The sequence below is a fragment of the Tursiops truncatus genome, chromosome 2 (assembly GCF_011762595.2).
Source record: "Tursiops truncatus isolate mTurTru1 chromosome 2, mTurTru1.mat.Y, whole genome shotgun sequence".
NCBI classification, from domain to species: domain Eukaryota; kingdom Metazoa; phylum Chordata; class Mammalia; order Artiodactyla; family Delphinidae; genus Tursiops; species Tursiops truncatus.
In genome coordinates this window covers 27,510,719-27,524,502 of record NC_047035.1, presented here as the reverse complement: position 1 = coordinate 27,524,502, position 13,784 = coordinate 27,510,719, and the positions used below count along the sequence as shown (strand labels likewise).

Sequence of the window (13,784 nt, the reverse complement as noted above, 5' to 3'; positions counted from 1 at the left end):
TGCCCTAAATTAGGGCTAGAATGGGGAATGGGGGTGGAGGCGCATTCCTTCGGGGGCCGAGGCTTAAGCCCTCGGGGCTGTGTACCTGTTTCGCCTATACCAGAGCCTCAGAATGTGCCCGCTTTCCGTAGAGGGGTAGAAGGGCGCCCCCACCCCACCCTCCCACCCCGGGAACAAGGGTCCGCATTGAACCAGGTGCGAATGTTCCCTCGCCTTCTCCTCCTTTCCCTCCTCCCCTCCCCCTGGCCGCGGCCCCCGCCTCCCCCCGCGCTGCACCCTCGGTGTTGGCTGCAGCCCGCGAGCAGTTCCCGTCAATCCCTCCCTCCCCTTCACACAGGATGTCCATATTAGGACATCTGCGTCAGCAGGTTTCCACGGCCGTTCCCTGCAGTCGTGGGGGGAGCCATCCCCGAAGTCCCTCATCTCTGGGACTCCAAGCCACCCCAAGACCCAGATTGCGAAACGCTCACAAGATAAAGAAACACGACAAGACGGGAGGCAGGGATCTGAGAGGGCGGCGGAGACGGCAAGGAGACCGAAGATGTGGCCAGGCCCGCGCGACACCCCTCGAGAGCCACAATGGTTGCGCCCCGTGACGTGTAGGGCTCATTCACAAAAGGGTTATAAAAGCGGTGGCTGCGGCGCCTACTACTCCCAACCGCATCGGCAGCGAGCAGCTAAGAAGCTGAGACTGAGCTGGCGGCGGCGCAGCGAGCGAGCAGCAACAGCGCTCCTACCTAGCTCTGCCGCACAGCTCCTACCTACCTGCCTCCTTCCCTCAGCCCCTCGCCCGGCTTTGACTACCCGCGATCATGATGTTCTCTGGCTTCAACGCCGACTACGAGGCGTCATCCTCCCGCTGCAGCAGCGCCTCCCCGGCCGGGGACAGCCTCTCCTACTACCACTCACCGGCCGACTCCTTCTCCAGTATGGGCTCTCCCGTCAATGCGCAGGTGAGGCTGGCTTCGCGCTGCCGCGGGGCCCGGGACTCAGGGCTCGGGGCTCGGGGTCACCGGGGAGGAGAAACCGGGGAGGGACGGCTCAGGAAGACGAATCGAGGAGCCCTTTCGCCGGCGGGGAGGGAGGCTTGCCCCGGCCAGAGCAGCCCTACCTCCGGATTCCCGAACTTGTTCGGAGCGCACGGAAGCTTGTCCTAATAAGAATTGGTTCTCCTTTCCCGCGGCAGGCTCATTCTGAGCTGCCCCCGGCCCGCCCTCCCTGACTGATCTCTGACATTAGCTGGGACAAAAGTGTCCCAAGCAAAGACTCGCCAACTAGAGTCCGGCGCCTCTGGGGAGGCGGCAAAAAGCGGCAATCTCCCCTCCCCTCGCAGCCTGGAGCAAGGAGGAGGGGTGGGGTGAAGCAGGCGGGTGTGTAAGGCAGTTTCATTGATAAAAAGCGAGTTCATTCGGGAGACTCCGGAGCGGCGCCTGCGTCAGCGCAGACGTCAGAGATATTTATAACAAACCCCCTTTCAAGGGAGTGATGCTGAAGGGATAACGGGAACGCAGCAGCAGGATGGAGGAAAAAGGCACTGCGCTGCGGAATTCTTGGGAAGAAAGGGGGAAACCTTTCATCCAGGATGAGGGGCATGTAAAAAGACCTGAGCAGTCCATGGCAGAACGGTTTCTCCTCCCTCTCTCCCTGCTGCATGCGGCACTGGGAACTCTGCTCACCCCACCTGCGTCCAGAATCTGCTCACTCACGTCAGCTTTCTCCTTCTGTTTCATTCTAGGACTTCTGCACCGATCTGGCCGTCTCCAGTGCCAACTTCATCCCAACAGTGACCGCCATCTCGACCAGCCCGGACCTGCAGTGGCTAGTGCAGCCCACCCTGGTCTCCTCCGTGGCCCCATCCCAGACCAGAGCCCCCCACCCCTATGGAGTCCCCACCCCCTCGGCTGGGGCTTACTCCAGGGCTGGAGTCATGAAGACCATGACCGGAGGCAGAGCTCAGAGCATTGGCAGGAGGGGCAAGGTGGAACAGGTGAGTTCTCAGCACCTTCCCTGGGGTGGGCGTAGCATGGCTTCAGCACTGGTGGAGGTGGGGAGCCCAGCGGACAGGGTGAAGCCACTGATGGAAATGACTAGATATCCCGAACAGGGAGCCCTGGCTCCAAGCCCTTTCCATCCCAAGTTAGGCTCTGATAGTCCCACTCTAAGAAATACCCTAATGTGTAGTTTCTTCCCTAATAGGGTCCTGTCTCATGTTTTCAGTCTGGGCTCTTCTTTGGCTCTTGCTGAGGTTCTTATTTTAATGCAAGTCACACCCAGCTTGCAACTGCAGGTTAGAAATGGCTTCATAGAAGAGGTGTTAGGAGCTGGGAAGCTGCAGGAGCCAGTGTCACTGGGGTGGGTGAATGGAGCTGATGGCAGACACTGATACTGAATGCTGTTCTTCCCCCCCCCCCCACCCAGTTGTCCCCAGAAGAAGAGGAGAAAAGGAGAATCCGAAGGGAAAGGAATAAGATGGCTGCAGCCAAATGCCGGAACCGGAGGAGGGAGCTGACTGACACACTCCAAGCGGTAGGTAGATCCCATGGCTCATTTCTTTTTAAAACTTAAGGGGAAAGTTGGAGATTGGACATAAGGGAGCAGCGTCCTTGAGTAAGATCGTGTCTTATGCTTTGCTTTGTCCTCTCTATCCAGGAAACAGACCAACTAGAAGATGAGAAGTCTGCTTTGCAGACTGAGATTGCCAACCTGCTAAAGGAGAAGGAAAAACTAGAGTTCATCCTGGCAGCTCACCGACCTGCCTGCAAGATCCCTGATGACATGGGCTTCCCAGAAGAAATGTCTGTGGCTTCCCTTGATCTGAGCGGGGGCCTGCCTGAAGCCGCCAACCCCGAATCTGAGGAGGCCTTCACCCTACCCCTCCTTAATGACCCTGAGCCCAAGCCCTCAGTGGAGCCCGTCAAGAGCATCAGCAGCATGGAGCTGAAGGCTGAGCCCTTTGATGACTTCCTGTTCCCAGCATCGTCCAGGCCCAGCGGCTCTGAGACCGCCCGCTCTGTGCCAGACATGGACCTGTCTGGTTCCTTCTATGCAGCAGACTGGGAGCCCCTGCACGGTGGCTCCCTGGGGATGGGGCCCATGGCCACAGAGCTGGAACCCCTGTGCACCCCGGTGGTCACCTGTACACCCAGCTGCACTACTTACACGTCTTCCTTTGTCTTCACCTACCCTGAGGCTGACTCCTTCCCCAGCTGTGCGGCTGCCCACCGCAAGGGCAGCAGCAGCAACGAGCCCTCCTCTGACTCGCTCAGCTCACCCACGCTGCTGGCCCTGTGAGCAGGCAGAGAGGGGAGGCAGCAGGCACGCACGTGCCACTGCCCGAGTCGGTGCATTACAGAGAGGAGGAACACGTCTTCCCTCGAGGGTTCCCATAGACCTAGGGAGGACCTTATCTGTGCGTGAAACACACCAGGCTGTGGGCCTCAAGGACTTGACAGCATCCATGTGTGGACTCAAGTCCTTACCTCTTCCGGAGATGTAGCAAAACGCATGGAGTGTGTATTGTTCCCAGTGACACATCTGAGAGCTGGTAGTTAGTAGCATGTTGAGCCAGGCCTGGGTCTGTGTCTCTTTTCTCTTTCTCTTTAGTCTTCTCATAGCATTAACTAATCTATTGGGGTTTGTTTTGGAATTAACCTGGTGCTGGATATTTTCAAATTGTATCTAGTGCAGCTGATTTTAACAATAACTACTGTGTTCCTGGCAATTGTGTGTTCTGATTAGCAATGACCAATATTAAACTAAGAAAAGATATGACTTTATTTTCTGGTAGATAGAAATAAATAGCTATATCCATGTACTGTAGTTTTTCTTCAACATCAATGTTCATTGTAACGTTACTGATCATGCATTGTTGAGGTGGTCTGAATGTTCTGACATTAACAGTTTTCCATGAAAACGTTTTATTGTGTTTTTAATTTATTTATTAAGATGGATTCTCAGATATTTATATTTTTATTTTATTTTTTTCTACCTTGAAGTCTTTTGACATGTGGAAAGTGAATCTGAATGAAAAATTTAAGCATTGTTTGCTTATTGTTCAAAGACATTGTCAATAAAAGCATTTAAGTTGAATGCGACCAACCTCGTGCTCTTTTCATTCTGGAAGTTTTGTAAGATTCCGGAAGGTATCATTGGAGACCAGTTTGTCAAGAAGGGTAGCTCCTGGAGGGGACACACCCCTCTGTTTGATCCCTTATCAAAAAGAGAGAAACTCTGGAGCTGATGTTGGAAAATTGTACAAACGCGTGTCTTCACCTTGCAGTGCTGAGTCTCCCCTTAGAGATTCTCGGAATGGGAAACTGCTTTGTAACAGCTTTTGTGAGAACACGTCTTCCTTTTTCTGTTTTAAAAGTCAAAGAGGGGCATGTTTAAGTCTAGTTGTGCTAATACTAAATGTCTTGGTCTTCTAGGAATCCTTTTAGCAAACAATTAAGTTTTGCACGAACCACTTTAACTTTTTGCCACAAAATCATGTGAAGGTTACTCCCTCCTTAAAGGAGAGCAAATTGAACGGTTAGAATGATGACTTTCTCAATATTCCACTATTGGGACTGGAATCTTAACTTCATTCATTACCCTATCCATCAGGCTGAACTGCCTCTTAACACTTGGTTTAAAAGAAAAAAAAGTTTTCAGACTTCCCTGGCAGTCCAGTGGTTAAGACTCTGCCCTTCCAATGCAGGGGACGGGGGTTTGATCCCTGGTCCGGAAACTAAGATCCCACATGCCTCGTGGTGTGGCCAAAAAAAGAAAATGAAAAAGTTTTCACCTGGTTAGGAAAAAAAATAAACACACAACTTTTCAGTCCTTAACTCTTCAGTCCTTAACTCAAACAGACATACATTTAGTTGTATTCTTTTTATTCTCAGAAAGAAAGGAGGGGGGTTCTCATCCCTATCCATTTGTAATACATGCATTGTAATTTCTGAAGTTTCTTTAACATATGCCTGACATTCACTGGGGAAGAAAAAGCTGGCTCTGAGAATTCGAGAGATCTCAAACAGTACAAACAATGGTCGATCATTCGGTAAATAAAAAGTTACATGATAGCTCGAGAAGGAGAAGTCAACATGACTGAATACGCTTTAACTTAGAAACTTTATCACCTTAATGAAGAACATGACCTTTGTCTGGGACACCTCTGGTGATGGGGTGCTTCCATGCACAGGTACCAACCACAGAGAGAGGAGGTGGCGTCCTTCCTCCACTGCTCTCTGCTATCATGTGGGCACCAAGCTCGGAAGCTAGAGCCCAGGTTTGCACCCGTGCCAGGTGGAAGAGGAGCTTCAGGGCCAGCCTTCTAATGCTTTGGTGATAGTAAAAATCACTGGGTGGTTATGGGATGTCATACTCAGCCAAGTTGAAAGTTTTAATTTAAAATGACAGTTCCACTGAGGGTGGTGTTCACACCTATGATCTCCCAGCTCCTCACATAATAACTGACATTTGAAAGCAACTTGCTTTAGGCTCTTAAGAGCACTGACCTCTCACACATCACTTGCATATTATTTTTGCCTGTCGGGCAATCATGAAAATGGCCTTAGACTCCCTGTTTGTTGTCCAGAGGGTAAATTTTCTGTAGTCTTTAGATAGGACCTAAACTGGATACAGAATTACTGTAACTAACACCTAGATCTGAAGTAACAAGAAGATATCTGAAGGAAACCAGCTGGATCCCCTACATGTACAGTAATAACAACACGTGGAAGCAGATTTCTCAGATGGGGAAGGGAAGCTAAACCTCTAGCCCTGGACACTGAACTCCTGGAGACCTGACTAATGGCTTCCGTCAGCCCCGTGCTGATTAGAGAGAGAGGCTTGCTTTTCACTTGACAGCCCTGACCTCTGCCTGCACGCAGACCCTTCTTCTAGCTCACCATAGCCCAGCTGAGACCAGGCTGCTCCATCAGCAAGCCTGCATTAAAGGCCCAGGAGAGGGCCTCGCACACAGAGAATCTCTTTAACAGGCTTCTCAGAGGACCTATAGGGTCCGCCATTGGGTTGACATCCCACCAAGCTCTCTGCCCACCATTCTCATGGGATCAAGAGAAGAAAGGAATTCCCTCTCTTTCTAGCTAAAGGGGCTCCTTCCAAATCCTCTTTTCCTGGCTCAGGATTCAACAACTCCCATGCATGATGAACATTGGGAATGTCAACTTTCTTTTGGGAAAGACTATCACTACCCACATGATATGGCCTTACACTGGTCTCAACAAAATGACTATCTCAGGGCACCATCGTTCACTGATACAAAAGATACTCATATAATAGCAAGAGATGGAAATAAGGATGCAAGGGGGTCATTTCTTTATGGGGAGAATGTCTAATTTGTTCATTAATGGATCCCCAGACCTGGCTTAGTGCCTGGCACATAGTACAGGGTTAACAAATATTTGCTGGGTGGATAAATGAATAAATTCTGCACTATTTCCACAAGCAGAAATATATTCCACACATACTCTCTCAATTCTCCTATTCCTGGCCCTGTTATGATATTAAGCAATGGGGATTTCATATCTTTTATGTCTGGCTTCAAACATAAACCCCAGTTCCATCTTTGGCTCCTCGAATTCCTCCGCTGCCTCCCTGGATTACTTCTGCCAATTCAACTTCAAAGTGAATGCACTGCCTTTGTGCTTCCAGCTCCAAATTAATTTTAGATGGAAAAAGGGTAGAAGAAAAGAGAATTATCTTTATATAATAGTGGATTGTAGACTCTGCATCATCTTTGCACATCCCTGCATCTTGTGTAATTCTCAAAATTAAAGGGTAGCATTTAACAATTTGTTCTAATAACAGTAATTTTGTATCAACAGCAACTTCCCATGCATGAAAGAAAGTAAATCAATTATGCTCTCTTTAATTAATGGACAAAGTAGAGACAGAGGCAAAGTAAAAGTTTTCAGATTACTCTAAGGAAATCAGCTGAAGTTTTTATGTTTTTCAAGTAAAAAAAAAAATCAAAAACAAAAATTCAGTCTTTCAGCTGTGTGTAAGACTTCCTCCAAACACAGAATAATCATATTCCTCACAAAATAAATGAGATATGAGCATCACTTGAATGCTGAATCTCAGAGCATTGTAAGCTGTGCTGTTTTGCTATAAATATTAAAGAGCTCACTCTTGACTCCTCTCCACCACCATCTCCTGTCCTTCCGTGGACACCACTCTGCTCACTGACCTTCCTTCCGTGCCTGACACATAGCATGCCTGTCCCTGCTGCAGGACCTTTGCACTTGCTGTCCCTCTGCCTGGGCTTCTTTTCCCAGGCTGGCTCCTTCCTGTTGGTCAGGACTCAGCTCAAAGAACATCCCCTCCAAGTCTTCCCAGGTCATTCTATCACTCTCTGCAACACCTTATTTATGTTTCCTTTCCCTTTTTAACAAATTTCTACCCTTCACCACTGCCTGTAAGTTCCATGTGAGCAGGGACCTTTTCTGTCTTGATCACCTCTCTAGCCCCAAGGACTACTAGGGACCCAAATGCTTGTTAAATGAATGGAGATGGGTGAATGAATGAAGGTGGATTAAACTGACAAAAACATCTAATGGGAGATAACTAGAACTTAACAGTGAAGATGAGCTGTGTTCTTCATAGATTTCTTCCTGAGTGAAAGAGCAAGCCTTCTTGTTTTTTAAAAAAATTCTTGTCAAGATTTCTACAATATTAAGGCGACGAACTAGCTGGCTTGGGAAGGAATTTTGAGGGGTACCCCAAAATACAAGTATGCTGCAGGTCAGTGACACTTCTAGACTAATTACAAATTGAGAAATTTATTTCAATACCAAATGAAGAGTAGGTGCATATGTAAATTTAAGTATCATCATCTTCCAGGAAACAAACAAAACAATGTTTTTCAATCTCATTGATATAAAATAAAATTTTCAGACTATCCCACAAATGCATTTGCGTTTTGGATCCTTGCACTTGGTGTGCTAAATTATAAAACTTACAATTTATTCTGCATGAGAAGAGAAGAATAGGGTTAGCGGCTATCACGATCATTACCAATATCAATATCATTATCACAATCATCATTTACAAGAATATGCCCAGACCTGGGCAAAAGCAGATGGGAATAAAGTGTACTGCCTCCAGATGAACGAGTTCAAAGTCCCTGAAGGGTGCTGGCGTAATAGAGGTCCACTTTGCACTCAGGTGAATGCAACAGAAGCACAAACTGGCTTAGCTGTAACGCAATTCATTTCAATGGCTCCACACACCGATCCACAGGCTGATCTAAGCTGCCTTTCCTTTGCTCTTCTCGAGCACTGTTCAACTGCCCAAGAGAACGAAGATCAGAAAGGGCTCTGGCTGTTGTCCCAAGGAGGCTGCCTGTCCTGATGCATCGGATCTTCTTAACTAATAAACTGTTTTAACTTTCAGCTCAAACTGACATGGTGTTGAGGTTTGGTTCATTCAGTTGATGAGAATAAGAACCCGGAGGGGTTTGAGCATCAGCTATGTTAGAAGCAGCTACATGTAGGAAGGGGACGCTGCTGAAGCAAGTGGAGCAAAATGCAGCACCTCCAACATGAGGGTAAATGGCGCAGGCCCCAGTTGCTCCCATGTTCACTTCGGGGAGCAATTTGTGGTCAGAGCTACAGAAACAGTGATTCATTTTCAGGCTTTTTAGTCAATCATGAGACTGTCATTGCCGCTAAATTTATCAAAGAAAAATGATAAATTAATCTGGATTCGAGGAATTGGATCCAATAGAGCAGAGTGGTTCAGAGCATGGACTCAGCTTTCAATTCTGGCTCCTTGACCTTGGGCAGTTTACCTCTCCTCTCTGCACCTTAGTTTCCTCATCTGTGAAAGGGAGATAATAATTGTATCCACCTCTGGGGTTGTTGTGAGCATTAAATAAGTTAGTCTCTATGGAGCTCATTACAGTGCCTGGGCACACAGGAGTATTATAGAAGGGTGAGCTATTATTTATTGCTTTATAATTTAGGGAGATGGGGGTCAAGGGAGAAAATATATATCCTCTGGAGCAAGCATGGACTTCATCTCATTCAATAAAAAGTTTCCAGGGGGCTTCCCTGATGGACCAGTGGTTAAGAATCTGCCTGCCAAAGCAGGGGACACGGGTTCGAGCCCTGGTCCGGGAAGATTCCACATGCCGTGGAGCAACTAAGCCCGTGCACCACAACTACTGAGCCTACGCTCTAGATCCCGCGTGCCACAACTACTCAGCCTGCACACTGCAACTACTGAAGCCCATGCGCCTAGAGCCTGTGCTCCGCAACAAGAGAAGCCACCACAATGAGAAGCCTGCACACCACAATGTAGAGTAGCCCTCCCGTTCGCCGCAACTAGAGAAAGCCCACGCGCAGCAATGAGGACCCAGCACAGCCAAAAAAAAAAAAAAAAACAACAACTTTCCAGGGAATTCCCTGGTGGTCCAGTGGTAAGACTCCATGCTCCCAGTTCAGGGGGCCTGGGCTCGATCCCTGATCTGGGAACTAGATCTCACATGCGTGCCGCAACCAAGAAGTCTGAATGCCTCAACAAAGGTCCCGCGTGCTGCAACTAAGACTCGTCACAGCCACAATAAACAATAAACAAATAAATGTTAACCAAAAAAAGTTTCTGTATCAGGTGCTGGATTCAGATGCAAAGAAGGCACAGGCTGGAGTTCCTGGCCTGGAAAGGGAGAAAGACACATAAACGTATTACACACACTGTAGCAATGAAAATTGACAAGAGATGTGCAGGGGTTATGAGAAGGAGGGAGTGATGAACTCTACCTGAGGGAGTCTCTGGGAAGGTGACCGCTGAGCTGGGCTTCAAAGATGGATGGAATTTGCTAGATGAGCAAGCGGCAGAGGGAGGATTCCAGGAGGCAGAGGGATATACGCTGTAAAGGCACAGACCCAGAAGACAACACAGTTAGTTTTGCCGGACTATAAAATGCAGGGCTGGGGGAAGAGTGGGTGGGAGATGTAAACTATAGAGCATCGTATAAGTACAGTTGATTTCATTTACATCAATATTGCCACATCAAAGTGGAGCGGGCTGGAGACAGGCCAACAAGAGGTAACTGTGGCCAGGCCACGAAGAGCCTGGTATTTACTTAGTTCAGTTGTGTGTAGGTTGAACCCAGACAGTGGTGGTGGGAACAGGGAGGGAACAAGAGGTAATTAGCAGGTAGGACCGTTGGGACTTGGTGACTGAGTGGATGTGGGAGGTGAGGGAGAGGGAGGAATCCAAGCTCACTTCCAGCTGTACCAGGCTTGACCCACAAGGAGGCTTGTGGGTCCCCCAGTGACTTTGTGACTCTAGGAAGAAGAGCAGGTTTGGGGGATAAGAAGGTAAGTCCTGTGTTGGACACATTGAGCTCAAGATACCTGTGGAAAAATGGGGTGGGGAGGGGATGTAGGTGGTTGGAATTACATGGTAGATGTTCTATAATGTCAATTATAGAGCTTGTCTGGAGGCATGTGGTTGGGATAGAACCTAGGATATAGTATTGATAATGGTCAGCATTTCACATGTGCTTGCTACGTTCCAGGCTGTGCCATGTACTTTACAGGCAACACTAAGTCGGAGACCAGATTTGCTTTGCTAATCATTTTGCCTCTAGCAACTAGCACATAATGGGCACACAGTAATTGTTTTGTTGAACGGATACTCTCATTTAGTCCTCACCACAAACCTATGAGGCAGATACAATTAGGATCCTCATTTTACCAATAGGAAGATGATCTAGGAAAAGTTGAGTTAACCGAGGTCACACAACTGCTAAGTAGCAGATCTGAGATTTGAAATCAGCTCTTTGTGACTCTAAAGTCCAAAGTGCTTAACTGCTTTGCTAGAATGTTAAATCTGCCCCTAAATATGTACTTCTTATGACCTAGGGTGACACTCTAACCCCTCTGAGACTGTTTCCGCTTCCAAATCAGGAGTGGGTTTCAAAAATCTCAAACCACCCCTACAGCTTCCAAACATTGATGACATCAGATGACGACTGTGGCAATGCATTGAAGAGGCCCACACCACATCATTTAGGGTAGAAGGTCTGAGCAGCATATGCAGTGCTACAGTGGGACACCAAGCAAGTGCTAGGTACAGGCAAAGAGGGTGGATTAGTGTTCTGCTTCTGTATAACAAATCACAACAAATCAAGCAGCTTAAAACAACACGTATTCATTATCTCACAGTCTCTGTGGGTCAGGAGTCCAGGCACAGCCTAGTTCAGTCCTCTGTTCAAGGTCTCACAAGGTTGCAATCAAGGTGTCAGACAAGCTCACTCTCAGCTGGATGCTTGAATGGGAAACAATCTGCTTCTGAGCTCATCCGGGTTGTTGGCCGGAGGCCACCCTCAGGTCCTAGAGGCTGCTCATAGCTCCTTGTCCTGAGAGCTTCCTCAACATGGCTGCTCACTTCCTCAAGCCCAGCAGGAAAACCTACTAGTGTGTGCTAGCAAGATGGAGATATATATATATATATATGTACATACCACGACATAATCTAGGGGTGACATCCCATTACCTTTTCCACATATTCTGTTGCTTAGAAGCAAGCCTCAGGTTCTACCTCAAGGGGAGGGAATCACACAAATTCCCAACATGGACACCAGCAGGCAGGAATTACTGGGGATCACACTAGGGTCTGTCAACCACAAAACACACACAATGTGTGTCATCCACATTACCTGCTGAGAATTTAAAAGTAATAATAAAACCAGTTCAACTTGGTCTGCTTTTTAATTAACACCATGAACTGGCAATTCTAGACATCATCAGTGACAAAATACTCTTTCCTGAAAAAATCTTTTGTTGTTTTAAGTTCTAAACAGTTGCTGGGATTACTGTTTTCTTTTTTAAATACATTTATTTATTTTTGGCTGCGTTGGGTAGGCTTTCTCTAGTTGCGGAGGGTGGGAACTACTCTTCGTTGCAGTGCACGGGCTTCTCAGTGCGGTGGGTTCTCTTGTGGAGCACGGGCTCTAGGCACGCGGGCTTCAGTAGTTGTCACACATGGGCTCAGTAGCTGTGGCTCACAGGCTCTAGAGTGCAGGCTCAGTAGTTGTGGTGCACAGGCTTAGTTGCTCCATGGCATGTGGGAATCTTCCTGGAGCAGGACTCAAACCCGTGTCCCCTGCATTGGCAGGCAGATTCTTAACCACTGCGCCACCAGGGAAGTCTGGAAAATTATTTTAAAATTATTTATTTTAAAACTAAAAAACGAATAAAGAAAAAACCCATTACATCATCAGTAGTATAATTTAGTAGTTGACTAAACTACTAACCCACTGTTGTGTTGCTTAGGAATAAAAATTAACAGCTGGGCTTCCCTGGTGGTGCAGTGGTTGAGAGTCCGCCTGCCAATGCAGGGGACGCGGGTTCGTGCCCCGATCTGGGAGGATCCCACGTGCCGCGGAGCGGCTGGGCCCGTGAGCCATGGCTGCTGGGCCTGTGCGTCCGGAGCCTGTGCTCCGCAACGGGAGAGGCCACAACAGTGAGAGGCCCGCGTACCGCAAAAAAAAAAAAAAAAAAAAAATTAACAGCTAGCACTAATTGAGGTTCACAATGCGCTAGACACTGTTCCAAACACACACACACACACACACACACACACACACACACATTTATATTAACTCATGAATCCAGGTAAGTCCTGCTATTACCCTTATTTTATAGATAATATAGTCCGGGGCACAGAAGATTGTGATCTGCTCAAGATCAGCCAACTAGAGTGGCGGAGCTGGAATTTGAGTCCGGGTAGTGCGGTCCCAATGTGTGAATTCTTAGACACTAGTAAGGAAAAACAAAGAAACACCAATATCCCCAACAATCTTGCAGGCCGTGGAAGCCCTTCAAAAAGGACAGGAAGGCTTCTTTCCATCCAGGAGGGCTTCTTTCTGTTCCTGACCTGCCCCTGCTGGATCCTGGGCTGAGGGAGAGCCGGCTTCCCAAGGACCTGTCAGAGGGGGTGCTCTCTCGGCGTCCCTTCTCTGCCCTCGGAGCACCCTCGCCGCGCCCCTGCCTTCCTCTGCCAAGCCCAGGTCTCTCCCGGCCCTTCCCAGCTTCCGGCCCTTTGCTTCAGGCCAGGTCGCTGGGTCGGGCCGCGCCAGGAGCTCGCAATTCCTCTATTTACTGTTTGGTTTCTATGGTGAGACGCAGGTGCCGTCAGCGCCTCCCGTCATCGGCCCCGCAGCTCGGCCCCCACCCGGCGCCGTGACGTCGGCCCGCTGCTTCCGCTCTGCCCATATTTGGCTCAGCCACGGCGCCGCCCGTCTGGACTAGGCTGGGAGCCGGACTCCCGCCTTCCCCCGCCCTCTGTCCCCGGCCACGCCCCCGTGGGGCTGCTGCGGGCCGCTCGGTTCCACGCGACCCCAGACCCATCCCCGACACCCGAGCGGAGGCGAGGGGCAGGGGCGATAGGGACCCCGAGGGAAGGCGTGGATGACTGATGGATGAACTCTGGGGTCCCAAACATTTGTCTCGTTGAGGCTGTAGCCAAGATTTGGGCTGTTTCGTTTGTTTGGGGTGGGAGAGCTGGGATCACGATTTTCTCACTCTGTGCCCGAAATCATGGAAACAGCCATCCTTCGCCTCACTATTTTACATTTTATAGGCTTGAACTTAAAATTCTCGTCCATGGCGCAGTGAAAAGCTTTGAAGGCCGAGGTTCTGGGATCAGCGTTGCCCCTTGGGGGATAAGTGACCTTGGGAAGGTCACTTCCCTTTACCTAGCCTCGTAAAATGAACTTCGGGGGTGGGGCTCTGTGTCGTCAGGCTTGTGAGGGGAGATCGTCC

General features: G+C 48.8%; 1 protein-coding gene and 1 long non-coding RNA gene across 7 annotated transcripts in view; one reads left to right on the top strand and one right to left on the bottom strand.

Moving 5' to 3' along the window:
• Positions 1-13,117, bottom strand: part of LOC141277940 (uncharacterized) — a 47,793-nt gene extending 34,676 nt beyond the window's left edge. For 4 of the 6 annotated variants that reach the window (XR_012329897.1, XR_012329894.1, XR_012329893.1 and 1 more), the window contains exons 1-2: positions 12,898-13,117; positions 9,771-9,880 (exon numbers count right to left, since the gene is read on the bottom strand). This is a non-coding gene — a long non-coding RNA (uncharacterized lncRNA). Of the gene's footprint in view, positions 1-4,244; positions 4,358-7,783; positions 8,830-9,600; positions 9,667-9,770; positions 9,881-12,897 lie in introns of those variants that run through there. The other 2 variants (XR_012329896.1, XR_012329898.1) reach the window with 2 other exon arrangements.
• Positions 642-4,094, top strand: FOS (Fos proto-oncogene, AP-1 transcription factor subunit). Its single transcript, XM_033850822.2, has 4 exons — positions 642-953; positions 1,736-1,987; positions 2,419-2,526; positions 2,650-4,094. Exons 1-4 carry the CDS (start codon positions 813-815, stop codon positions 3,289-3,291), a joined length of 1,143 nt encoding a protein of 380 aa, XP_033706713.1. The 5' UTR covers positions 642-812; the 3' UTR covers positions 3,292-4,094.
• Positions 13,118-13,784: the final 667 nt, after the last annotated feature.